This window comes from Rattus norvegicus, chromosome 3 (assembly GCF_021556685.1).
Source record: "Rattus norvegicus strain SHRSP/BbbUtx chromosome 3, alternate assembly SHRSP_T2T, whole genome shotgun sequence".
In the NCBI taxonomy this organism is placed as follows: Eukaryota; Metazoa; Chordata; class Mammalia; order Rodentia; family Muridae; genus Rattus; species Rattus norvegicus.
In genome coordinates, this window is record NC_141536.1 from 79,135,881 (window position 1) to 79,163,405 (window position 27,525).

The following is a 27,525-nucleotide window of genomic DNA, read 5'->3' on the forward strand; positions in this document are numbered from 1 at the left end:
TCTTAATTGGAGGAAAAAAAAAGATTTACAAAAGAAAAACAGAAATGTATAGACATGTATGTATACGTTCATATGGCCATGGGGACATTGAATTCCAGTCTATACTAAATAGATTTTTAGAAGTGTGAGGGAGACAAAGGAAAAGTTCAGTCCTGGGTACCAGAAAACCAAAGCAAGTAGGCAACAAGAAGTTTGAAGTAGTTTTCACTGTGTGCCTCCCGAGGTATGCTAAATTGAGTGCAAATACCAAATCGAATAACTCCACCTTTTATAGTTATGCAAGGAAGCAACCGCCTGTCAAACACAAACTGTGAGGCTGAGACTGATAAATAATGTATGTATGCAAATATAATACTGTCACCTACAAGCTTCTCAAACTAGATCAGGAGCATGATCTAGGTAGTTCAACAATGGCTACACTCACACAGGAGACGCTGAGGACGACTGACTGCTAAGTTGACAAGATAGCATGCCTCAGTAGTTCCAGTCTGTCTCTGAAGGTGTGTTGGTTTGGATGAGAACGGCCCCCATAGGCTTATGGTTTTGAATTTTCGGTCCCCAGTTGGTAGACTGCTTAAGGATTAGAAAGTGTGCCTTTGTCAGCAAATGTGTATCACTGGGGGTGGCCTTTGAGGTTTCAAAAGCCAAGCTCAGTCTCTTTCTCTGTCTTCTGCCTGAGAATCATCTTAGCTACTGCTCCAGCACCAAGCCTGCCTGTGGCCACGCTCCCCACCATGATGGCAGTGAACTAAGTCAAGCAAGCCCCCCAGTAAATGCTTCTTTTTATGTTTCCTTGGCCATACTCTTTCATCATAGCAAGAGAACAGTAAGACAGAAGTAATCATCTTCCAGTACTCTGGTTTCTCCCATCGCCAGGATTCACAGGAATCAAGAAGTTGAAAAAGGAATGGTTTCACTCACTATTGCCCTAGTGACCCACTAGGAAAACTGTTGTTATCTCCTGTCTTTGGGAAACCCAGAGTTTCCCTGGCCTAAAAGTTTTGGGTTCAGATAGGGGAGCGCTGCTGCCTGGAGACACAACAAACACTGTGTTGAACTGGAAGCTAGGGCTTCCCCATGGCCACTTTGACTGTCTGGGGCCCTTAAGTCAACAGGCTAAGAAAGGAATAACAGTGTTAGGAGGGGCGATTGTTCCAGATTGCTTCTTTATAGTGGAATAAGAAAGACTGTATCTGGAATGCAGGAGATCCTTTAGGACAGTGATCCTCAACCTTCCTAATGCTAAAAGCCCTTAATACAGTTCCTCAGGTTGTAGCGATCCCAGACCATTAAATATTTTGTTGCAACTTCATAACTGGAATTTTGCTACTGTTCTGAATCATAATGTAAATATCTGTAAATATGGCAAAGGGCACAGACCCTTCAAAAACGATGACATGAGTTAGTCTTCCAGGAAAAGCACCAAGACCTACTGAGATGCTCACTGAGGGTAGAGGAACCACAGAAGGGTAATAAGAAAGGTAGTTCTAAGTACCAGCTAAGACTAATTGCTGAAGTGAGGATCATGAGTGATGTGAATGCTTCTGTCCTACTGTGTTAAGAATGTGTTTGCACGGGGTTGGGGATTTAGTTCAGTGGTAGAGCGCTTGCCTAGCAAGCGCAAGGCCCTGGGTTCCGTCCCCAGCTCAAAAAAAAAAAAAAAAAAAAAAACAAACAAACAAAAAAAGAATGTGTTTGCACTGATATTTGTTTTCTTTTGTCAATTTCCTTATCATTGAATGTTAACATCAATTAAGATATCAATGGTTATCATATTTAAGTTATGAGATACTAAAAGAATGTCCCTTAAGGGAACATTGTCACTTGCTCTAAAATACATGATGTGTTTATGGTTGTACATGAGATAGTTACATCATGCTAGGCATAGTCATGACCCCTTTTTTTTCACTTGGAAATTAAGCATGGTCTAAGAGATGATTGGGTGTCAAGAAGACAAGGGGTGAACTTGTAATGGGTATTCTTGGCTGTCAACCTGACTACACCTGGAATTAACTAAAAACTGAAGCATCTGGGCACATCTGGAAGGAAGTTTTAGTTGACTGGATCATTTGAGGACAGAAGACCCACCTTAAATCTGAGCCACACCTTGTCACAGCCTCTATAAAGGACACGGTAGAAACGTCTGCTTTTTCTGGCTTGCTCCATTCTTGCTGGCAAGTTCATATATCTATCCTTCTGCTGAGGCCCTCCCTCCCTGGCACTAGAGTCTACTTTGGGGGGATTCTGAGGTACACTGAAGACCAGCTGAGACATCAGCCTCGTGGATTGAACAACTATTGGATTCTTGGACTTTCCATCAAGAGATTGCTATTGTCGGATTGGGTGGATCCCTGCCATAATGCACTCTAATAAAGCATATTATATATGAATATATATGAAGTTATATCAATATATACTCCAATAGTTCTTTTCCTCTACAGAACCCTAATACTGAAGGCCTGGAGGATTCTGGGAGAGCCTCTGCTCTTCAGTCCACATTAGAAGACTGAAGAGGCATCAGAGGGTGTTCTCTGACGTTAGTGAAGGATGGTTGCAATACGGCAGCAGAGGCAGCAGCAGAGTAGATGGCTTGGAAACTGAGTAAATCCGCCAGTGACACACAGAAGCAAGCAGGCAAAAGGGCAAGAGCTTTTCGCTCTGCCCAGCACCACAGTGTGTCACCCACACTTAGGGTGGATCTTCCCACTTGATTAACCCAATCAAGAAAAACTCACTTGCCCCCTAGTGGATTTCAGATCTGATCAAGTTGACAACCAAAATTAACCACCAAAGCCAGAAGACAAAATCATGCTGTGTCACTAGGCAGCCTTGCTGGCCTGGAATCTCCTAGATAACGCAGACTGGCCTCAGACTTGTAGTGTCCATTCTGCCTCTGCCCCCTAAGTCTGGGGACTCACAGGCAGATGCCACTACGGGCCACTATGCCTCCCCTTTCTGCTCTCAAATTGCTTTTTTTCAGGTAATTGTCATAGCACTGAAAAAAAAAATAACTAATACAAACAGCAAATGTTAGCAAGAAAGTGAAATGTCCAGAACTTTACAAGACAACTTTTTTATTACATTTATTTACTTCAGGCATGTGTCATTTTATGCGTGTAGAGGTCAGAGGACAACTTATGAAAGTCACTTCACCCCTTCCAATGTGTGGGGCTCCAGACATCAGGCTTGGTGACAGACGCCTTTATTCACTGAGCCATCTAGCCAGCCTCCCATCTGAATACGGAGTTGAAACAGACTCAGAAACAGACTAACGCTTCCACAGAGGCCATGACTCCTTCCATCCCATGCTAGTGAGACTGCTAACCTCCTTTATAAAGGCCTGAGAGTGTTCCCGGGCTCCTGGGCTCTTCCAGTGAATTCCCTTGCAGCCTGAGATAAAGTCTCACTATAGCCCAGGCTAGCCTTAAACCCACAATTCTTCTGCCGCAGCCTCTTGACTACTAGGATTATAGGTATATACTACCATGCCTGGTTCAAACCCAGTCTCTAAAGAACATTATCTAGCACAACAAACTTTGAAGAATCAGGGTTTATTAAACTACTTCCTGTGACATTTAATTTCTGTAATCAACTTGACTGGATTTAGAACGACTTAGTACTATCTAGAGTACACAACTCTGGGTGTGTCTGAGTTTATTTCCAGAGAGGTTTAACTTAGGAAGAGTAACCCTCAGTGTGTGTAGCACCATCCCACAGACTGGAGCCCCAGACTGAATGAGAGAGGAGGAGCAGCAGCATCCATTTCTACTTCCTGGATATGGATGCAATGTGCCTAACTGCCCCATGTTCTGTTGCCACAGCTAAAGGCTCACTCCACATCACAGCTTTGTTACTCCACCGTGGTGCACTGAAACCTCAAACCGTGAACCAAAATAAACCCTTCCTTAAGCCGCTTGAAAAGCAATGTACTTCCTTTTGTTGATTGAAAACAGAAAAGGAGGAAGAGGAAGGAAAGAGGAGGGAGAGGACCTACCAGGGCTAGTGACATAAACCTGTAATCCTAACACAGGGGAAGCTGAGGAAGATGCTGTGTGTTCAAGGCCAGCCTGGGTTATATAGAAAGACAAAAAGAGGTGGGGAAAACCTGTTCCCAGAGGAAGGTGTTTGGACACAACCCACGTGACAAACAGGGCTATCAGTGAGTACTAGAAGCTTTTCCATCGTCCACAAAAGGTTATGGCTCTCGGTTCTGTGTATTTCACAGCCTCCAGTAGGCAAGGGCTTCCCAGAAACTCAGGTGGGTGCAATTTTAACAGCAGGAAGGTCAAGGGACAGGAAATTGAAAATCCCAATTCTGGGCACTGGGGTCTATGATCCCCAAGCCTGCAATTCATATGTGAAATCTTTACCCCTAACATGACAGCTATCAGGTAGAACTCTTTGGGAAGTGATCGAATCATAAAGGCAGAGGGAGCCCCCAGCCCTCCAATCATGTGATATTATGGGAAGAAAGAAGATGGGCCTCACCAGACACTTATCTATTGGGTTCTTGGACTTGACAGCTTCTAGAACTGTTAAAACAGATTTTCATTCTTTATAAGTTTCTGGTATTTTATTATAGCTGTCTGAACAAACTAATATTCTAAGATTTGTCCTAAAACCTTTTGGAAGATCTCTGGCATTTGAATACCCATAATACTCCATCCAGTCCTTCAGCCACTCATAAGAGTAGAAGATTGTGAGTTTATAAAGATGGCACGACTCTTAGTGCTCCTTGAGCATCTGACTAGGAGTCATTTCTTCCCTTTCTTATAGGCCTGCCAAGACAGGAGAGAAAGTTTGTGTCAGTGTGTGTGTATGTGAGTGAGTGTAGGTGTGATTGAGTGTAAGTGTATGTGATTGAGTATGATTGACTGAGTGTGAGTGATTGTGAGTGTGTTGGGGAGTGAGTGTGTCAGGAAGTGAATGTGAATGTGTGTGCCAGTAAGTGTGAGTGTGTACGACTATATGAGTATGTTAGTGTGTGCATGTGAGTGTATATGTGACCATGCATGAGTGTGTGCATGTCCACATGTGTACATGGGGAAGTCAGAACAGCACCTCAACATCTTCCTCTAAGATGTTCAATCTTGTTGCACCGAGATGGGACTTCTTGCCTTTTGGGCTAGACTTGATTGATAGTGAGATGTTATAGCACACTGGTGTGTGCCCCATTCCTCCAGCGCTGAGGATATAGGTACTTAAATCCATGCCTAGGTTTTTACATGGGGTGCCTGGTATTTGAACTCAGGTCCTCATGCTTGCAGAGCAAAGCACTCTAAACCTCTGGGCTATCACCCCAGATTTCTCTCAGACCATATTCTTCACATGCAAGCTTGCTTTCCAAAGGACTTAGAACAAAACAAAAACTCATCTCCCTCTAAAAAGGAATGCGAACCAGAAACAGCAGGCCGGGAACTGGAGAAAACAGAGCCAAGACTTTTATTAAATGGTGAGTATAAAACAAAGCCATCTAAAAAGGAATCCAGGGGACTGCATTCACCGCTCTGGGGTTCCTTAGGCCTTACCCCTCCTACCACAATAAAAACGCCATGTGTGAGCATAGGACAGGTAGCAAAGGCTAAAAGAAACAAGGCTTCTAAAAATGCCAGAAACTCAGCTTAGGGGGCTTGATGAGCGAGGTCAGACAGCACAGTGGCTCCAATTCCTCCTACTGTCTCCTGCCCACGAGGCTACTTTTGTGGGGGGGCCTGAGCAAGAGACAGCGGGCTGTCTGGAGCCACTGGGTGGAGGCAGCCATCTACGTCATCCGTCCCAGTTGGCTTCTCCTGCTGTTCTGTTGTCTCGCCTTTTTTATGCTCAGCAAGCACCTGGCAGAACTGACCCATGGCTAGAAGGTGCAAAGGAGACAGAAGGAGAGAACGAATGAATTAAAGGTGTGCACATGGAGCCCAGATGGACCCTGGGTGGCGGCAGACCATCAGAGCCTCTGTTTATGGTGCTGAAATCAGCCCTCCCTTCTTTGGGATGAAACTGGAGACAACCTGTTCTATCTCTCCTGGCTCTATTTGAACCTGAAGACAAATCATGAGCCTGCCAGAAAGAAGGTCTGTGTCAAAGTCTGTCCTCTGGCTTATTTGCTTCTTAACCTTTTCCTGGGTTTGATCATTTACTTTTGATACAGGGTCTCTGTATGTGGCCCAGGCTAGCCTTGACCTCTGACCTCCCGTCTCCTTCCAAGTGTCAGGACTGCAAGCGTGAATGCCCAAGCCCAGCTTCCCTCAGCCTACTTTCCACTCTAGACTAAAAGATATTTCTGTAAGACAGATTTTTACAAGGCTAAGTGGCTCATTGCTCATGTCAGCAGGTAGGAAAATGTCTGGTGACTCATGCGATGCTATAACCAATTATTCAAATAAATGTTGTGTTCTCCATGTTGCCAGAGGAGTGTGCGAATGTTGATAGAACATACGACGGCTGCCATGATCGTTCGTCCACCACATCCACTGGATTCCAGCCCCACATGGGGCTTCTTAGAAGCCTCTGGTCCAGAAGATAGTCTCATGGACACAGATATCTCATGGACACAGAACAAGGATACTCAGAAGGTGGGATGTAGAGAAAGATGAGTACTTAGAGAATGGATTACTTCCTGTTTATGAAGGAGCATAATAGAACAGAAAAAGGTGACTCGGGGAAGCTGAAGCTATAGGCTATTGAAGACAGAATATATTAGGGGGGAGTTGATGGGGCATCTTTACTGGGGTAAAGACTTGGGGTGGGGACACCAGCAGCACTCACCCACTTGTAGTTGAGGGTGTTTTTCTGCAAAGACGAGGCGGAACCAGCCAGGTTCTATGCACATGAAGGATTTGCCACTGGATAACAGCAGCTTTTTGTCCTGGAAGCGCTGGTGAAGGATCTGCTCTTGGTCAAACGTGCATGGATTCAGATACTAGGAAAGGGGACAGGGAAAGGGGGCAGAGCTGAGTGCAAGACCAGCTGACTGGTAAGCCCAGTACCTGCCATTTCCAGAACTTACGGCTTTCAAGTTGATCCAGACAAAGAGGCCAGAGCCACAGTTGCAAAAGGGAATCTTCAAGTCCTCCAGCATCTTAGTGACATAGCTGTAAGCCTCCCGGAGCCGGCTGTGGTTTTTAGGCAGGTACACCTTATTGATCCACTCTGGATGGGTAGAGAAAGAGTACCACGGATCTTACAGAAGACATCTGGGGGTGGAGGGGAGGTTAAGGAGAGGGGTTCTTCCAACGTGTACCTTAGCTGGGCTTCCTGTGAGCCATGAGCCACTTCAATACAAGATGGAGTCTGTCTTGTTGCATCTGAACTGATAATATCCTGGCACACATCTCTTTTATAAGACTGTAGAGGGGACAGTGAGCATCTTAATGCTCTACTAGAAGTTCCCTTTGAGTAGTAATCAAGGCCTGTAGCCAAGGCAGCCCACAAAGAGGACCGATGCCACTGTTGTCAACTGAGTGAGTTAGTAGATTTTCAAAGCTTTCGCTTGGGCTCTTGAACCCCACACACTGGATTCGGAGAGCCTGTCTACTCTCTGGGATGAATTCAGCACCACTGTTCTCAGAGCTAATAACAGGGAAAGAGTGACACAAGGAGGCTGTAGAAACCTACCTTATACTGTTAAAAATTTTAATTATGCTGGATGGTGGTGGTATAGGCATTTAATCCCAGCATGTGGAAAGCAGAGTCAGATCTGAGTTCAAAGCCATCCTGGTCTACATAGCAAGTTCTAGGACAGCCAGGGCTACATGGAGAAACTCTTATCTCAACAACATCAACAAAACCCTAAACAAACAAGGCTTTAATTATGTGTGTATGGGCCAGTCTGTGCATGTATACGTAGGTGGTTGGGGAGTTGGATCTCCTGGAAATGGGAGTTATAGGAGGTTGTAAGTTGACTGCTGTGGGTGCTGGGAACAGAACTAAGGTCCCCTGGAAGAGCAGCACATACTTTTAACCACTGAGCCACTTCTCCAGTCCCATGGCTATGTTATATTCCCAGAGCATCTAAACAAAAATCTCTTGAGGATGCAGTTTCTAGGTAAATCTTAAGTACATCTAAGGTTGAGAACCAGTATTGAAGGGGCTGAGGTCCAGTTTCTGCCACATATAAAGGAAGCTGGCACCATGGAGGTTGGTAGCCAGTCAGATTTCTCCTTCCTACTTCTTTCCCCACCCAAAACTAAAAGCAAGCTGTCTAGCTACATTAGTTTGTTTCTTTAAATACCATGGTTTGTCTCGATATAGTCCCATCTATTGGTTTGAACCTTCCAGTCTGGCATCAATTACAAGAAATTAAAGGGAAAGACTCTCTATGTTTTAGCCATAGCATTAAAGAGGAAAGTCTCCTCTCAGGCCCAGCATTCTTTTGAGGTTCCTGAAGAATCTAGGGGCCATAGATCTAGCCATGCCAACTCTCCCCCAAAACATCTTTCTCCTTTTTACCCCCTGGAAATTTATTTTAATCCACATTGGAAAAGTCAATGAAAATGACCCATTGTTGGCAAAAGAAACTGCCTGGGGCAAGTATGTCCAGGAGAAAGAGACACTCACTGATCTCTGCTAGGTGTGATGGCACATGCTTTAATCACTAGGGAAGCAGAGGCAAGAGAGGCAGATCTACATGTTGAGTTCCAGGCCAGGGCCACACATTGAGACCCTGTCTCAAAGATAAAAAAGGAAGATTGACTGGTGTTTGAGAATCTTACCTTCACGTCTTAGGGAACCATTCATAAGCAGTTTTCTAAGCAGAGCAGAAACTATTAGGCTTTCAGAATTAAAACCCAGCCTGGTTCCAACAGGCCCTCCATCTTCTAGCCACACCCATGCACTCACTGAGCTTAACCCTGAAGGTAAAGAAAACCCAGCAATCCCCCATAGCCATAAAGTCGTCAAGATGCTATCCTAAGGTCCCGCTTAGTACCTTTGTCCTGGAGCAGTTGGCGTAGCTTGTATTGAATGATGCCAGAGACACTATGGTGGTAGCCGAAAGCTTTCATGGCAGAGGCTACCTCCTTGTTGTGTGTATAGAGAACACCAAAGCGGATGCCAGACATGCCGAAATCCTGGAGGAAGTCGAAAGAGGAACATGTAGTTTTTCTTGCCTTTGGTTCCTCGATCCCCTTCCTTCCAGACCCAAAGACAGGTGCTGGGGTTTACCTTACTTGTGCCCCAGATCATGTGGATCATGTTAGGATCAGGCAAGCTGGAAAGGAAATATAAAAAATTCAAAGTTAGGGGGAGTGATTGAAAGATGGATACATGGCCTCTCTGATGGAAAGGAGAAAATGGATATTAGGTTCTTCCTAGACAGGGTCTAACATGCCCAGGCTCAAGATAATGGTGGCAGCTAAGCTAGAAGTCAACACAAGGTGTCCCTGAACAGCACACACGGAACAGTAAACATGTGCCCACTGAGGGAAGTCCAGGGCCGTCAGCCTGACTGACTCTGCTACTGTGGGTCTGACTGTAGATCTGGTCCAAAAATCCCTCCTTAGCAGCTGTCCTTTCAGGAGTCAGCTGCCTACCATTTCTAGAACATGCTCGCCTGCTCACCTATCCATTCTAGAATATACCCGTCTCTTACTGCCCCACCTTTATTGAATCTGTCCCTTCTGCAGGCATGCTGTGTCTTACTTAGATGAAGTCTTATCTCCCTCAGACAAATTCTACATCTCCCAAAAGTCTGAGTTGGGCATAGTAGAACATACTGTGCAGCACTCAGGATGCTTTGTGAAGAAGTCCCTATCTTTCCTTGATACATACGTGTGTGTGTGTGTGTGTGTGTCTACATATAGGTGTGAAAGACCCAGGTTAAAACTGGTTGTCTTTTTAGATCACTTTCTACCTCCCCAGTGCCACTACCTCAGACAAGGTCTCTCAATGAACCTGAAGTTCTTCAATTCAGCCAGGTTGTGTGGCCAATGAACTCCAGGGATCTGCTTTGCTTAGCTCCTCCCCTACCTCTAGGTTCACTTGTTGCCATGCTATTTTCACATAGGTTCTGGGAACTCAAACTCAGATCCTCACGCTTTCCTGACTGACCCGCCACCCCTTGACCACACTTGCTGCCTTGCTCAGCATTCACTGATGCACAGAATGGCATTAGGACTTGACGCTCATGAGGGCAGTGGACACTTGGTTCATATTCACATCCCCACAGGCACATAGAAGTTCCTGCTTCATGAAAGCACCTACAAAGCAGGAGGCTCATAGTTCTTGCTCCCAACACCAGTGCGGACAAACTTACTTTTCTATGCTCAGGATGCTGTGAAATGTGACAGTTGGCTCAAACACGGACAGCATGTAAATCTCATCCATGATCACATGCAGCTTGTGCCTGCAGTCGGGAAAGGAAAAAAACACATCTAGTTTCTATCAACAATTTTAAAAATTATTACATTTTAGTGTGTGTGTGTGTGTGTGTGTGTGTGTGTGTGAGCCCAACCCTATGCTTGCACTCTCAGCATGTACTATGGTTGGAAGGCAAAGAACAATTTGTTAGAATCATGTCGCTCAGTTTGTCAGGCTTGGTGGCAGGCACCTTCACTCACTCAGCCATCTGGCCAGCTGTCTTCATAATCTTCACTCACTCTCTTTCCTGCTCTTGGATACAGGTCATGGATGCCTATCATCCCAGGAGCTCACTCTACACCTCCCTAAGAGGCATTATAATATTCAAGGGGGAGGCACATAAGAAGGAAACTTTGCTCTGACTGGCGGTACAAACCCAAAAGATACCCATGAGATAACCCTTTAAACACCAGTACAAAGAAGAGGAGGCAAAGCTTCCCAGAGTGTTTAAGTCAGTGACAGGCAGCAGCTGCCACTCAGGGTCTAAACTGAGTCACAGCATCAGGTGGGCTTTGAACACACTGGTGTCCTCAGTTCCCCACAACCCTCGGACACAGCACCATCACCCCATGTCACAGATGCAAAGTAAGGTCCTGAGACAGTTCATTCAACCTAGTAAGGTCCCAGAGCTCAGGTGATGGCTAACACCAACTGTGAATTTCACAGGATCTAGAATCACCTAGGAGAGCAGCCTCTGGACACACTTGGGAGGAATTACCCCATTTAGGTTAACACAGAAGCTAACTGAGTAGAATAGTCTTGTTCTCTTTCCCATGGACCCCAGCGTGACCAGCTGCTTAAATCTCTTATTACCCTGAGTCTCCTCTCCTGTCATGATGAGCTGTACCCATGAGTCACAAGGCCAGGCAATCCTTCCTTTTGCAGGGTATTATGAGAGCAACAGGAAAGCAACCCAGGCAGCCAGAATTTACACTGGGTTCTTGATGGCATTCCTTGTTTGTTTGTATTGCTGGTCAATCTGGTTTAGTCATAAAGTTTGAGTGCTGTTTCTAGAAAACAAATAGTCTGTCCTAGAAGGGCTCACGGCAGGACTCCAGAGGCAACTGTTGCTAACCTGTTCCTAGCAGGGAGCTGTGAGAGCTTCTGACCATTTGTCATCCTTGGCTCTACAGCCCAGGTGGTCTGGAAACAGACACTGGGATAAAGCATTTCTGCAACCACGAGTGGGAAAGCAACGGAACCATGCTCTGATGCCTAGGGTCAGTGTCTGTGTGGGAAGAAGCTGGACAGGAAATGGAAAGACAGAAATTGTGAGAATGGTGGCCCTTTCCCTCCAGTCAGTAGCCTTTCTAGAGCCCTGCAAAGCAGAATGGGTAATCTTGGGTAAGTTACTTCTGTTTCTAACTTCTTGCCTACACATGACTACACAGGGTGGAACACATACTTCTTGGCAAAGACCAGGTACTCTTGCAGTGACCCTTGAGTGTAGACATCACCCAGAGGATTCTGGGGGTTGATAAGCACAAGGCCTTTGACCTTTTTTCCCTGAGAAGAAACCCAAACACAAGAGTGAATATAAGTCCTTTGCATCTCCCCCCAAATCCCACCAAGCATCCTTTACAGCTCGAGACATCTAACTTAGGACACCTTGATAAAGCCTAGGTAGGATCTCATGGATGCAACTCCATGCTGCGAGCAAAGGAGAAGAGGAAGTGTTCTGGAAGTTTCCATAGATGGAACTCACCTCTACAGTGAAGTCAGGTACTTAGAACTACTTGCTGTCTTTCCTATCTAGAGAAAGCCCCCACATCTTGTATTTAAGTCTTGTTATTCAGCCTTGTCAAGGCCAACAATGGCAACCCTGAAATTGAGGCTCCCCCCATTCACCGCCCTTACCTTCTTCTTAGCCTGGGTCAGGGTAAGCTTGAGCTTGTCCACAGTGAGTTGGAAAGAATACTTGTTGGTCTCGGTGACCTGGGAGACACATGCTGCTGAGAGAGGCTTGTACCTGAGCCTGGTTTCTCAGCTCCCAAACACCATACAGTCCTTGGCTTTCATGTCAGTATGTTGGTCCTACATGGCTTCTTCACCCTGGTATCTGCCCCACTCCCACCATCAGTTAAAGAACAAGGCTCTTCTGTACCTTTGGGGCCCCTAGAACAATCACCGGATGGGTGAGCAGGGAAGGGGCCACATTCTGACCTGGCTCTCCAAGTAGACAGGAATAAGCTCGACTTTCGAATAGAGGTAGGAGCTGAAGGTGAAGCCACTATAGCACGGTGTGGGGATCAGAAGGGCATCTAGGAACACAAGGAAACAAAGCTGTCTTCCAGTCATCATGAGCAGCAAGGCTCCCAACACAAGAGCCCTGTGTAGCAATCTCTTTCCAGTCCTTGAGTCCATTTCATTAAAAAATGGTACATTTTTACACATATTTATTTGGGAAGAAAACTCTAGTTCCCAGTTTGCAAGCACACTTAAGGGGGCATAGAGGGGTGGTCACAGGGAGCAGCTCAGAGTCCAAGGTATGAAACAAAGGGGGCCATTCCCATTAGAAAAGTCTTTGTGTCGATACGCCAGTGTCTGTGTGGCTACATGGGCACCCATATGCATGCACATGTGAAGATCAGAGGTCAACTCCTGACTCCTTACTTTGGAGCAATACACCTTGTTTATTAAGATAGTATCTCTTTATTGGTGTATCTAGGCTGACTGGCGAGCAATCTTTAGGGATCTGCCTGTCTCAGCTTCCATGGCCTTGGAAACACATGCACCACATGCACATGCTACCATGCCCAGCCTTTTAACCTGGGCTTCAGGAATCTAATTCAGGTCCTGTGCTTGGGTGACAAGCACTTTCCTTACTGGGCAGTTGTCCTTACCAGCAAACTAAAAATTCTTGTCCGTACCAGGCTTGACACTAAAGGTCATAGGTCGTGCCTAAGGTAAAGTTTCCTAGTGGTGGACCTGGTGGATTTCATTTTTCTCTTTTCTTTCCCATTCTCTTGGTCTTCTGGGCCTCATCATTTAAATCACCTCTTTGAGAACTGCCACATGCTTCTTCCATGTTTAATGAAGACTCTAACTCCCTTGAGTTCCCAGAAATGATAGGACTGGCAGGACAGAATAGGAAAAGACCTCAACGGTCTTCTCTTCCAAAGTTCAGTGCCTAGGTGTCCCTGCCCACATGCCAAAACAGGCAAGCACAGCCTGCTAACTTACCACCTGGGTCACACAGAACCATGACCAGCGAAGAAAAGACCGAGGAGCAGCCATTTAGAACTACCACCTGAGGACAAGGTCCAAGAGAGAGAGTCAAAATCAGTATCTGTGTAACGAGGGTATGCACAGGTCATCCCCCCCTCCTCCCAAAGGGCAGGTCCAGGGCCCGCCTCAGTTGGACTTCCTCCAGGGACCTCTGGAGCTGACTTTTTCTGTGTCCTGCCCCTCTGAGAGGTTTCTCCCTGTGGTCTATAGATGATGCAGAAGGAACCCATGACAACTCTCCATTGCACTCACTCACATTTTCTGGATCAAGGGGTGTAGGTGCCTTGCAGTAGTGGGTCAAGAAACTAGCCAGCTCTTCCCGAAGGCTGCGGACAGACCCAGAGAAACCCTATAGATCCCAGGCGCCCTTCCTCATCCAGAATCTAGAGGACACACTTTTTTTTTTAAAACATAGTATCCAACCTTAAGGAGATCTTTGCTATCTAAGCCAACCTCATCATAAAGAACAATAGACGAAAGTTACCTCTCCAGGGTCATGTGGCAATTGAGGTGGGAGAATTATAGACAGATGTTTCTGCCAGATTAGTCTGCCTCCTGAGAGGTTTTATTCTCTTTTGATACTGAATGCAACATTGTCACCTACACAGTTCATATTTAAAACTCAGCCAACAGTTCTCAATGTTTTAAAGAAGTTAACGGATTTGTGTTGGGCTGCATTCATTAACCATCATGCCTCTAGCCGGACATGTCTGTTAGGCACTTCCTGGAAGTTATTAGTCAAAGATCCAGGAAGGCAGTCAGTCTTAAATACGGTGCATTTGGGGGAAGGGGACATGGCTCGGGCAGGGATAGATACTTCCCTAGAATGCATGAACAGAACCCTGGGTTCCATCTTCAGCACCACGACAAAAGCAAGCATGATGGTATCCACCTGCAATGCCACACTCAGGAGGTAAGGCTGGGAGGGCCAGAAATTCAAGGTTATCCTCAACTAGATAGGGAGGATGAGGCCAGCCTGTGCTACACAAGATTCTGTTGCTGATTTTTTATACAGCCAATGGATGATGAAAGGTGCCTGTGGACAAGAGACCCTAGGTCTGAAAGGCACTTACGACGGTTCTCCTTTCCAGTCGGAGTACTGCAGCTGGGCCTCATCAAGGAAGTTCATGTCGCACTGAGTCAACTGTTGGCAAATAAGAGCATGAAGACAGGAAGGTCAAGCGGGCCTTATTTTGTTCCATGTTCATGCATAAGTCTCTGCCCTTGGAAGTTACAAGTCTCCCAGGAGGGGAACAAGGACATGTGCTCCTTCATGAATGGAGGCTAGCCTTGTCAGACACACATATGCTTTAACAGAAGTATCGGACAGTCTTCTTAGGCCAAGGCTTTTGGACTGCTCACTGCATAATCGGCAGAATACCCTTGGACAGGTCAGGCCAGGCCAGGAGCTTAGGGTATGATATTCTAGAAGCGATGTCTTAGCTCTCCCCATGCTGTCTTATGTTTTCCCCCTGGACCTCCCACACGCTGAGGAATAGGCCAGGGAACTGAGCCCAGAGGAGATAAGTCTCAACTAAGCCTAGAGTGTTGCTTACCCTTGCTGTTATCAGGTCAAGGCAAAGCTTGTTCTCGCTGGTACTAAGGTTGATGTAGCCCTGGAAGTAAAAGGAATCTAGATTAGCCCTCTCAGTCCATCCTAGGAGACCTTTGGGCATGCAAGAAACCGCCATTGTAGATTAGTCAAGGGAAGATTTTACCATGCCACAGCATAGTTCAACGGGTGTCTAGCGATGTTAAGTGATAGAAAACATCTCAGGAACCTAAAGTTTTGCAGCTATCAAGTCCCCTCCCCAGTCCAACAGACATATCAGAGTAGTTGGTCTGTTCTCTGTGTACTAGCCACTGAACTCCTTGGTGGCAGGCCTTAGACTCACTGTTTCCTGTGAGTGACCTTAGGTCTCAAGAAAAGCATTCCATTTGGTCAAAAGGAGGAGGAGAAGGAAAGTTGGAAATCTACCAGACAAACACACTGGGTGGCAGGCAGAACCTCTCTAGCTCTAGCCAGATCCTGAAGCCTTATCAACAGCAATGGGATGCCTGTACCCATCCTGCTATCTCATGGAAGGGGCCTCCAAGTTACTGGAGGAGATGCAGCCCTTGCATACAATAGAGGTAACAGATTCAGTTCCTAGAAAAGCCACGTGATGCCTGTACACCGCTTAGGCGAGGAGCAGAAGGGGAAGGCATGACCACAGCCACAGATGACTCTACCCTTTGACTGGAGAGCTCTGTTTATCTCCTCGGCTAAAAACCCATTGTTGGCTGCTTGCTGCCCTTGGGGGACATTTGAACACCTGTCCGCCTGTACCCTAATCACGTCACTCATTGTCTCGACTCTGGCACACGGGTCTTCCTCCTGATCAGACCAGCTCTTCCACCTTCCATGCACGGCTCTCACCCCTCTAGGGACATCACAGCCACCATCACATAGGCTGACTGGTTCAGATCCCTTTGGTGCTCTGGAAAACAGTATAAACTCTGTTTCTCTCACGGCTTCCTACACCCGCACTGTGCTTTATTTTATGAAGGCACACTCATTTCCCAACGTGAGCACAGTGCCTGACTGCTGAAGCTAAAGAAAAGGTGGTAGGAATGAAGGGACTCAAGACATTCCCCTCCCTCAGGTCTCCATCTTCTGGGACATTGTCAGTGTATTGTCTATAATTATATCACTATTCTAAGAGAATCATGTCAGAGCATCATAAGGAGAGGTAAGCATAAGAGAGGTGCGTGGTACAGGACTCAGTACATCCTAGTGGTCGGGGCTTTCAAAGACATCCCATCTTACCGAAGGGTTCTTATCTTGGTGGTATTTGTCTGTCTGATAGGCCTCATAGCCCTGAAAGCTTAAGTGGTAAAACTCATAGATGCCAGTCCCACGCTTGGATAGGGTGCGGTCGGCAAAGGCATCCTCAAAGTCACCCAGCCTAGGCCTGGGTTGGCCAGTCTGCCAAGATGACAAGGCCTGGTGCCCAGCTTTGATGCCACATCTAGAGTCCGAGCAAGGGAGAGGAGGCACTTTGAACTTCAGTTTCTTTACAGTGTTAGACCATATGTGGTTGATGATCTGAGACAGTAAGAAGCCCATCTTCTTTTCCTGCTTCCTGGAGGCTCGTGTGCATTGCTGATCTCCTGGTGGGAGGCACTGCATCTGCTGGCTTGTCCGCTGCAAGAAGTGGTCCATGAAGACACACTGCAACTTCAACATCTTCTCCTGCAGTATTTTGAAGGCCTTCTTTCTGGAGGACCTCTTCTTTAGCTGATCCCGGGGTTTGGAGTGGATGCTTTCCCAGTGACTTGGAGTCTGAGTGCTGCTTTCGGTCTTGGCAGCCTGGCTGGAGACTACAGAGAAAGAGATTGAGTACAGGAAACACAAGACCGCTTTCCCTGAGGATGCTGGCATTGGTGTGAACAGCACGGATTCTCAGACCCATCACCGGTTTCTCCCACCTCTATGGTCTGGGCTTAGGCTCTAAATGACTCAGAAAGCTCAAGAGCAGGGGTAAGCATCCCTGGCTCAGTTTCTGGTGCATTCTACCAAGATGCTGTTAGAATGTGGCCTGGGAACAAACAGTAAGGCCCTCTAAGGGAAAAGAGGGAGCTGGCCTTTTCTAGGTTCTTCCTGTGCTCTAACCAGAGCCAGCTTCATCAGGTTCTAAATGAGAAGGGCGGGGCTTTTGTTGTCCAATCCCAGTACAAAGCAAACCATCCTACTGAAACAGGTCAGTATATGATTGCCTGGAGGGTCGCATTTGGCCTCTCACCCGTTTTTATGGGTAACAGGCAATCAGGGACTGGGAAGATGGCTCAGTTGGTAAAATGCTTGCTGCACAAATAGGAGGACCTGAGCTCACTCGCCAGCACCCATGTTAAAAAGCTGGATGAGGCAGCAGGTATGGGTCATTCTAGCACTTGGGAGGCAGAGGCAAGATGAGATAGAGTTGAACAGTTGTGATGGAGGCCATGTGGCCCTTGGAGCTTCAACTAGTTAAGTGCTTTTGAAAAATATTTATTTATGCTGGGTGGTGGTGGTGGTGGTGTACATCTTTCATCTCAACACTTGGTGGGGACAGAAGCAGGCACAACTATGAGTTTGAGGCTAACTTGGTCTACAGAACGAGTTTCAGGAGAGCCAAGGCTATACTGAGAAATCCTGTCTAGAAAAACCAAGCTGGAGGAGGGGTACGTGCATGCGTGTGTGTGTGTGTGTGAGTGTGTGTGTGTGAGTGAGTGTGTGTGAGTGAGTGTGTGTGAGTGAGTGTGTGTGAGTGAGTGTGTGTGAGTGAGTGTGTGTGAGTGAGTGTGTGTGAGAGTGAGTGTGTGTGAGAGTGAGTGTGTGTGAGAGTGAGTGTGAGAGTGAGAGTGTGTGAGAGTGAGAGTGTGAGAGAGTGTGAGAGAGTGTGAGAGAGTGTGAGAGAGTGTGAGAGAGTGTGTGAGAGTGTGTGAGAGTGTGTGAGAGTGTGTGAGAGTGTGTGAGTGTGAGAATGTGTGAGCGCGTGTGTCTGTGAGCGCGTGTGTGTGTATGCGTGTGTGTGTATGCGTGTGTGTGTATGCGTGTGTGTGTATGCGTGTGTGTGTATGCGTGTGTGTGTATGCGTGTGTGTGTATGCGTGTGTGTGTATGCGTGTGTGTGTATGCATGTGTGTGTATGCATGTGTGTGTATGCATGTGTGTATGCTTGTGTGTGTATGCTTGTGTGTGTATGTGTGTATACGTGTATGTGTGTGTGTATTTGACCTGTACTATGTTTGTACACCACATGCATGCAGTGTCCATGGAGATCAGAGGGAGTGCTAGATATGCTAGAACTGAAGCTACAGATTGTTGAGCACACGTGCAAGTGGTAAAAATCACACCTGGTCCGCTAGAAGAGCAGCAAGCACAACTGCTGAGCCAGTCCTTCAGCCCCCAAAGCTTCAGCTAGTTATTATCTGGACCTTATTGAAAAGGGTTGCCAAATCCGTTTTAGAACATAAACCTTTCTTTTTGTTTGTTTCCCCATCCTCCACCAAGATTGTCAATACCAGATACCTAGCCCCTCCCATCCTGACCTCACACGATTCCTATTATGCCATGACAGCTGTTATGGGCTTTCACTTCTAGTCTCTCTAGCTCAGGGTGCAGCCTCAGGTTTGGTCCATCTGAATCACCTAGCAGTGTGATATAAGCCTCAGATAGTGAAGCCAAGTCCCTGGACTTTGGTTGGATAAGGGTTGGGGTAAGAGCCAAAAATATTTCTTTCTAATATTTCAAGCTCCCAGACTGTACTCAATGAACGTGCTACCAATGTTTCTAAAATCAGGTAGGAATACCAGAAACGACCAAGAAGTACCTTCTTAATGCCTCAGTGAACCAGCAAAACAAACCAAGAAGCAAACTCTAGGTGATGGGGCTGGCAACTGCCTCTCATTCTTTAAGACAACCTCCACCCCAAAAACTAGGCTTATGCCTTTTCCACCATATGCTGTGATCCCCAGCTTCTTCCAAGCAACAACAGCAACACCACACACATGTCTAAAGCCGCATTGCCTCTTCTGCACATGTATAGTATCCACACTGCAAAGTATTAAACACACTCTGCAACATCTAGGAGGTTCGGTGGCCAGCCAATCTAGCTAAGAGAGCATCTGTAAGATTTTTATCTAAAACACAAGGTGGAGAGACTGATCAAGACACTCAACATGGACCTCTCCCCTCTCTATATGCATGCACACAGCAACGCATTCTCCTGGAAGACTTTAAGAAGGAAGTGAACATGGGTTAAGGTCATTATGGAACTTAGAAATTGGGGACTCTGCCAAGACTTCTTATATAGGAAATGTCTATCATAAATGATGTTGTAGCACAAAGAAACGTTTCCCCTAAATCTGAGCCCTAACTGTTAGAATTGGGGTTCATCAATCCTATCCTTCAAACCCCTCAGCTATACCTTGACTTTAGTGTCCCCAAGCCTGCCCTCATCTACCTTCCAATGTCTACTCATCCTCCATGTTGGTTAAAATCAGTGTCAGGATGAGAGAAGTGGCTGCTGCCATGAGCTGTGGAAGGGGGATGGAGCCAGGCAGGGCTCAGCTCACGGCTAGTGTCAGGTTCCTCTCAGCTTCACCTGGTCTATCTTTCCACTTAGCTCCACAAGTCTTGCTTGATGGACGAGAAACCAGAGGCCCAAAGGAATGAATCAAGTCTACTAGACACAGACATAGGAAGTGTTTATCAGGGAAGGTTCCGGGCACATCAGCCTATAGTTGCTGTGCCTAATGTGCCCCAGCACAGACATGATTCAACCCAACACAAAGTCAAAACGTAAAACATCGAGGTTCCTGTTGCTTTCCTTCCGTAACTCCATTGCCCAGTTCTCAAGCACCAACTTTATAGAGAATGTTGTATTACAACGTTAGGTCTAAGCCAGTTGACAATAAACCTCCACTTTGCTTTAAGCTCCAGGACGCTGTGGTCCAAAGTTCCTACCTCCCTCCATCCTCACCTTGTGTCACCCCACCAAGCTCACCTTCTTTTCCATTTTCACTCATGTCTATAAAGTCTAAATCCTTACGCCCCCCTGGAGTGTCCTCATCATTCAGAGAGCAGAAGCTTGTTCCACCGCCCCCCTCCTCTCCCTTTTAAGCACAAGGTGGCTCTCAGGGTAATGAGTTCCATCTTTCTCCCTTCTGGAGCCATCTGCCCAGCAGCTCCCTGTTACCTAAAATGGCCTTGGCATCATTACAGAGAGCTGGCTCCATGGCGTTTCCTGCTGAAGCAAATCTGAAGTGTATTGGCATCAGCTGAAGTGTTCACGAGCTGTGAGGGCCCCTGCTCTTCGAAGGAGCCTAAAGCCAGGGCCTGTGTGCACAGGCAAGTCCTCACCGACAATGGAGAGCCACCAGAGGGAGAGGGGCCTGCTCAAAGCCTTTGGTGCCTCCCCATTTCTGAGGAGGCCATGTTTGAAAGTAGGCTGAAGTGGGGTTTAATCAGGACAGGAGGGACTACTGCATAAAGAGACCTGGGGCAGAGCTCCAGGATCCCAGGCACCATCCCCTAGAGCCCAGGACTTAGGGTCTCCTGCCTGTGAGGTTTTGGCAAATGTCCCCTTTCTCCTTACTAAAGACAGAGGCCAGTAAATCCATACCCCAGGTGGTGCGAAGACTAAATGGGGGATGGGCATGTGCTGATATGATGGGCAGGTGGGGTTATGTGAAACGTCTCAACTGTGCCTGAGCTTTCTGTGACTGTTCAGGAACAGATGAGGACCCAAAGTAGCCTATCCTTCCAGAATACCCACGCCCTGTTCTCAGACTTTAAAAGAAAAGTGATCCAGGTGAGGAGGTGGCACATGCATTTAATCCCAGAACTTGGGAAGCAGAGACAGGAGGGCCTCCCTGAGTTCAAGTACAGCCTGGTTTACATAGTGAGACCCTGTCTCAAAAAATATGTCTGGCCCACAGCCAGGTGCTGGTGTAGTAGGTCTAGGGGGCCCCAGGACTCTGGGCTGCTACCGCCCACTCCTCCTTTCACCACATGACAGCTTTCCCCCCTCATTAGGCCTTCCTTTTTTTTTTTCTTTTTTTCAGAGCTGAGGACTGAACCCAGGGCCTTGCGCTTGCTAGGCAAGCGCTCTACCACTGAGCTAAATCCCCAACCCCAGGCCTTTCATTTTTAAAACAGAGCCAAGCAACTGTGAACTAAATAAAGCCTTCAAAACCATGCATGGAGATAAACCTTCTGTCTTTCCAAAATTGTTTGCCTAAAGTTTCAAAATATTAATGGATGTTAATACCTTGTAAGTAAATGGATGAGTGGGTAGGTGGGTGGATGAGTGGGTGAGTAGCTGGGTGGGTAGGTGGGTGGGTGAATGGCTGGGTGGGTGGGTGAATGGCTGGGTGGGTGAGTGGGTGAGTAGCTGGCTGGGTGGGTGGGTGAATGGCCGGCTGGGTGGGTGGGTGGGTGGGTGAGTGGATACCCTAAGGCATCGACTAAGGTCTGGCTGTATGTAGGCTTCTCTGCTCTCTGGTTCCAAGACAAACAGAGAGGGATCTTGATTATCACTTGTTTATACTACAGTATATTGAGTTTTAATTTTTTGTTTATTTATTTATTTTATGTATGAATGCTCTGCTGTATGTATACCTGCATGGCAGAAAAGGGCATCAGATCCTTCTATAGGTCATGAACCACCCATGGTTGCTGGGAATTGAACTCAGGACCTCTGGAAGAGCAGCCAGTGCTATTAACCATTGAGCCATCTCTCCAGCCCACATTATATTGATTAATATGTGAAGATGATAACTTTAAAATTAAACGATTGTATGCCCTTGGTGAATGTTGGCAGCAGAAGGAAGAGTTTCCTAGAGAAAAATCCCTTGTTTATAACCTGCCACAAATGGCTGTCTTGGAGCTGCCTCTTTGGGACATCATTTCCAGCCATTCAGACATAACCCGAATTTGCCAACAGGGGGCGCTAAATCCTTATTTTCTTGCTATTCATGGAATTTGTGGCAGTCAGTGTAGGTCCCAAAAGGCTGCAGTAGGAATGAAGAAAGGCCAGGTGCAAGCCATCACCCTTCAGCCCCCAGTGTATGGTAGGTGACAGCAGAAGGGCTAGAATTTAGAGGTGTTGCCAGGCCACCCCAGCTTCTAACTTCCTGCATCCCCTGATGGCTCAGAGTCTGGATTTTCAAGGTGGAACACAGTACCTTGGCTAGTCTTATACATAGAACACATCCCTAGTGTGATTAGAAACCAGACTCACCAACCACTGCGTACCCCACCCCTTTCCTCAGAGTTCTGCTCCAAAACCAAACAAGATTCCATGAGCAGCATCTGACTTGGCTAGCTTTAGAAGGCCCTGCATTTGAAGGTGGGGACAGCAGAGGTAGGCTACAGTAGCTGAGGAGGGGAGACTCCTCCTCCCAGCTGCTCCCACTCCCAGCATCCTTCAGAGAGCAACATGGTAGGTCTGGAGATAGAGGTTCGGGCTAAAGCCTGCCAGGAACATCTCGAAGAAAGGTTGGTCTTGATGATCAGAAGCCCAGAGAGAAACAGGGGGCCTCCCTAAAAGGACCGGCTTACCCGAGCTGTGGCTGCTACCTGGAGTCTATACCATGACTCTGCTTTGTGTCCCAGGGCTAGAGTCTCGCATAAGAGACTTCCTGACCGTTTGATAAACAAAGGGTCTAATCTATGGGTGACCACACTGTCCCCAGCAAGGTTCTTCAACCTCATCCAAGATCAAGCTACTTGCATTAGGTTGAGTGAAATCTAGCCTCTTCCTGGGCCACAGAGACTGTCCCTGAAGAATCCTCCTGTAGCATGCTTGTCTTTGGGCTGTCAGAAATGACCCAGAGTGAGAGGCTGAAGAGGACATAGGCTAGAAAGGGTCTTGGCCAGTTGGGTGCCAAGTGGCTCCATCCAGCTTCTTCAAACCACTTACCCTACAGGGCCTGTCCTTCAGAATGACCCCTTCTCTCCAGAAAGTCCCTGCTGCCTGCAGCCTCCCTGTGCCCCCAGACTTCAGCTCTTCCTCCATGGTTCTCAGAGCACTCAGACCCCCCCCCCCCACTGGTTCCGTCATATTGCATGTCCCTCCCCTTAACCAGTGGGGACCATGAACACAGTAGGAACCAAGCACACAGTCGGTACCAAGTCACCGTTTTTGTTTATTGTCTAGTATTTGCATGGGAAGTCAGACCCAAAAAAGCTGTTCTGTCTTTCCAGAGAATTCTGAAAACCCAATTTGCAAACAACGACATCTGGCCCTGTTGGAGAGCAGCAGGAGCAAATTAGCCTTGCTCAGTCATAGACACACTCATTAGTGACTGCCAAGCAGCCAGTGGACCACACGCACCCCAGAACGGACTGAAAGCTAGAGAGGATGCTATTCAGTAGGGAGCTGGACAAAGACCTGCAGGACCTAAGGAGCATGCGTCTCCGTGGAGTGGTCCTACAGGCAGAGCAGCGACTGCAAAGTCCCTGGGGTAGGAATGGCCCCACGGCTGCTATATATGAAAAATGGATTTCTGAATTTATAAGCCAAGCGAGGACTTTTGTATTCTAAATGGGGGGAGTGGGGACTCAGATTTTTCTGGACCCAACAGTCATGGCTTACTCAGTGCAGAGGGGATGGGGCAGGCAGCCTGTGGACATGTGAGCTATACCTCTGCTTGGAACCTCTTAGGAAATGTCTTTACTGTGAGGTTATCACCTGGGTTTCTGTGAGCCACAGCGTAGCAGGCAGGGTCCTGCTAAACAATGCCATGCCTCATCCAGGCTTAATGCCCCAACCCCTGGTAGGCCCTTGGCTAGAGAAATAATGGATGGGTCTCAGTGGCCTCTCACCCCACCCCTACCCTTATCTTCATGGTGTGAGAGAAACCATCCTTTCCTCAGACGGCCCAGAGGCTGAGAATCATATTCCAAGGTATACTCAGGGGGTTTTCTGCCAACAGGTACAGGGGAGCCTCTGAGTGCTTCCTGCCTCTCCTCCCTCCTCTGCTCCCTCCCCCACCCCCTGGCTTTTCTCTGGAGCTTTTTCTGAGAGTGGTTCTGATAGCAGGCCCCTCTCTCTCCCAGCTCTTAGCATGACCTGGTATCCAGTTCCTCTTCAAATATGAATAAGGCTGTTCTCCGCCGCGGAGCTGTGATAGGTCTTCCCTGGGCTCTTTCCATTTGCTTCCCCAAGGTCTTCTACCCTAGCTAGCCTGGCTAGCAAATTCCCCCACCCCCAACCCCTGGGACTGGGCACCCTGCTTGGGCACAGAGATGTTCTAGTTTTCATAGATATTATCTATCTACTGGGAGCCCACCCCTCAAAGCCAAGCCTCTTCCCCTGGGAGGTCAAGTGACCCTCAGCCCTTGGGAGTGTGCTAGAGGGGACAGGAGCCAGCAGCAGACTGTGGGAGACTCTGTGCCCTGGTTCCCTGGGAGGGGAGGTCAGGGGGATGTCTGGCTGTAGCAGACACTGAAACTGGGTAATTGTCTAGGCCCTCTCAGGCTCCTAGTCAGGGCTTCTGGAGTTACTTGTCTATGGGGTATGGTATGGAGTGCTGAGGTCTAATAGGGAATTGGCAAGATCTATGTTCAATTCTCAGCACAGACTCTCACACAGATACTGTGTGGCTAGACATCCCTGCCCAGTATCTTCTCAATTACAAAGGCAGGTCAGGAGGAGGGGCTGAGAGAAGTGTGAGTTGACCTTTGACCTGCCACAGTGTGCCCTGCCACCTGCCCATCCCCCAGCCACTCATCCCCCACCGGATAGCTTAAGCTTCTGTTGCTTTTGTCATTTCTCTTTGAGCTGCTACTTAACTGCCGGGCTTGCCCTCTCCAGAGATTGAAGCTGTTACAAGAAATGTTCCAGAGGGAACCCTGCTGACTGCTCTTACTGTCACATCCCACCCCCCACCTCCATCTCTGCAGAGAAGCCACCACCTCCCCTCTCCCCCAAGGGGCCTCTTTCTGTAAAGGACTTGTGACTTTCCATGGGGCCTTTTCTGCCCCTATGCCTGTGAGTGGCTTCCCAGTGCTTTCCTGGCAGAAAGTCTGCTCTTTCCCCAGAGACACCTCCTCTGGCTGATGGCTTCTGTTGACCAGGATCTGCCTCAGACCCAGACTCTGAAACTGTCTCCATTTACCCCTTCTTTCTGGGCCCCGGTGTCCCCGCTCCTTTCTCCAGCTTTTCAGAGCCAGATGGAGGGCACTCCTTCAATCCCCAGAGCCCTGGTCATGAAGCACTTTCTGGACAGCCTTGTCAGACACCTAACTACCTATGTAGCAGTTTCATCCTCTTAGCCTGTAACACCAACGACCCACAATGAATATGCTAAATTTGTGCCCTTGTACAATGGCTCTGGACTTGGCCAAGGGTCCTGCCATGGACAATAGCACATTAGAAAACATAGAAGGAGAAGCCGCACAGTGCAGGAATGCCTTCTTGAATGTTGGCTCTCGTTGGGTGGAAGAAGGCTCAGCCTTGGAGAAGTGACATCCTATAGAGTGTGACAACACACATGACTCTACTGAGAGGGTAGAGGCATCTGCCAGATACTAGCCCTGAGGGAGCCCCTCTTGGCCACATCACGGGTAATCCTGGCAGTACCCAAAGAAGGAGAAGAGCCAGCCTGCTGAGACTCATCAGCCCACAGAACTGAACCATGCCTGGGGGTGCTCTGCCGCGCAGCTGTAGACACGGAAACAAGCTCCTCAACCTAGACACAGTATTATTTTCATCACCTCCATTCTCAGACGTTAAGACTGAGGTTCAAAGAGCTGGGGTACATGTCCCAAGGTTGCCCAGTAGGCCCATGTGGTAGCTACAGACTTCCTGTGACAGACAGGTTGACTGACTCACAGCCCAGTTACTGTCCCAGGTTCACCATTGCTGCCCCCATACTTCTGTGTGACCCTGCCACAACGACCAGCTTTGGTTCATGAACAGCAAAGTCTGGACTCCCCAGCTGGACTGAACTGGGGGTAGTGTGTGGAGGTGGAAGCCTCAGCTGCCCAAGCTTCTCTTCTCTTCAAGAACCCCAGTATAATGACGCTCAGCTCACCATCTCCTCTGCCCCACCGCCTTCTTCCTCCACAGCTGGTTCCTCCAATAAAGATCTTTCATTTCTAACACCATGGCAGGCAGGAAAGGCTGGGCCAGGCCTGCAGTTCTCTTCAGTTTTTCCTTTCAGGAAGAATTGACATCTTCAGACATTATCTCTCCCCTTAGACCTTGTCCTTAGGCAGACAAACAAAAAGGAAAGCTCTCAGCTCAAGAAAATCAGGTCCTGGACCTCACAGACTTGTGGAGGTGAGAGGGGGCAGGGACTGCACAGGACACCTGGCTCTCAGGAATGGATGCCATCCAAGAGAGCCAAGGAAGCCATGGCTGACTCCAGACCACGCACACACCATTCACAGGATCCTCTCCTACCCAGGGAGCCAAGGACTACAATCTCATGTCAGGGATCCCAGTCTTAGTGCAGGGAAGCAGCTGGCTCTGTGCCATGGCTATGAGGCAGAGCTGAGACTTAACCTCAAAGGGAAATGGGCCAGCCAGTGGGGTGTTCTGAACCCTGGATGTAGATGCCTGCCCTTCACCGTGTTACATAGCACTGCCCCCTTAGCAAAATGCTTGCCATCTTCATGAAACCAGAGACCATCACACAGGGCTATTGGTCCCCTGTAGAGGAAGGGTGGAGGAAGGGTCATGGAACCCTCACTTGAGTATCCAAGCCACTCCTCCCAACCATGCGCTTGCAATCCTATCCTAATTACCCACAGCTTTGGGCTACTGTAGCGGCTGGGGAGGGCTCTCCCCACAGGAATGCCATCATCCAGGCTCAGTGTAGACTTTCTAGTATGTCTGCTTTCACCCACACTCCTGCCCATAACCCCTTGCCCATGCTCTTTAAGTAACCCCAATAAAGTCATTGGTTCCCCAGGGTGAACTCTGGAAGGATCAAGCTCTAGTTTGTCACTGAAACCTTGTGAGAAGGGTATAGATGTTGCGTGGGTCCCCACCTCCACACACACATAGGGAGAAAATTCTTGCAAAACATGGTTCCCTTGGAGACCCTGGTTACATGCCTGGGTAGCCCCTCAGTCTTAATTTTGCCACATGTAAAACTGGGACCCTTACTCTGTCGCCTTCTAGGGACCTTGCAAGAGTGAGTAAAGACCTTGTGAGGAGCCACTGAATTCATGGTAGTTCTCTTTCTCCCTCTCCATCGCCCCCATCTCTTAGGAGCCCTGGGATCCTCTTATCTCTGCCTCCCAGCACTGGGATGTGTGTGCACACACTGCTACTACACTCGGCTTTTCATGCATGTGCTAGGAATCTGAACTCAGGTTCTCATCCTTGTGCTCACAACAGGCACGAGGGTCTGAGCCCTCTACCCAGCTCGATCCACAGTAGCCCTGACCTCTATCCCCACATGG

The 27,525-nt window shown here is 47.8% G+C and overlaps 1 protein-coding gene across 6 annotated transcripts in view; it reads right to left on the reverse strand.

Annotated features, from left to right (window-relative positions):
- Positions 1-5,419: 5,419 nt before the first annotated feature.
- Accsl (1-aminocyclopropane-1-carboxylate synthase-like) overlaps positions 5,420-27,525 on the reverse strand; it is a 39,527-nt gene continuing 17,421 nt past the window's right edge. For 3 of the 6 annotated variants that reach the window (XM_087654555.1, XM_087654553.1, XM_087654557.1), the window contains exons 2-15: positions 16,391-16,944; positions 15,138-15,197; positions 14,655-14,725; positions 13,838-13,907; positions 13,537-13,603; positions 12,517-12,614; positions 12,211-12,288; positions 11,759-11,859; positions 10,250-10,339; positions 9,160-9,205; positions 8,924-9,065; positions 7,004-7,146; positions 6,763-6,916; positions 5,420-5,851 (exon numbers count right to left, since the gene is read on the reverse strand). In XM_087654555.1, the coding sequence (XP_087510681.1) occupies positions 5,694-5,851; positions 6,763-6,916; positions 7,004-7,146; positions 8,924-9,065; positions 9,160-9,205; positions 10,250-10,339; positions 11,759-11,859; positions 12,211-12,288; positions 12,517-12,614; positions 13,537-13,603; positions 13,838-13,907; positions 14,655-14,725; positions 15,138-15,197; positions 16,391-16,810 (1,698 nt within the window). In that variant the 5' untranslated portion in view covers positions 16,811-16,944 and the 3' untranslated portion in view covers positions 5,420-5,693. 6 annotated transcript variants of the gene reach the window in all.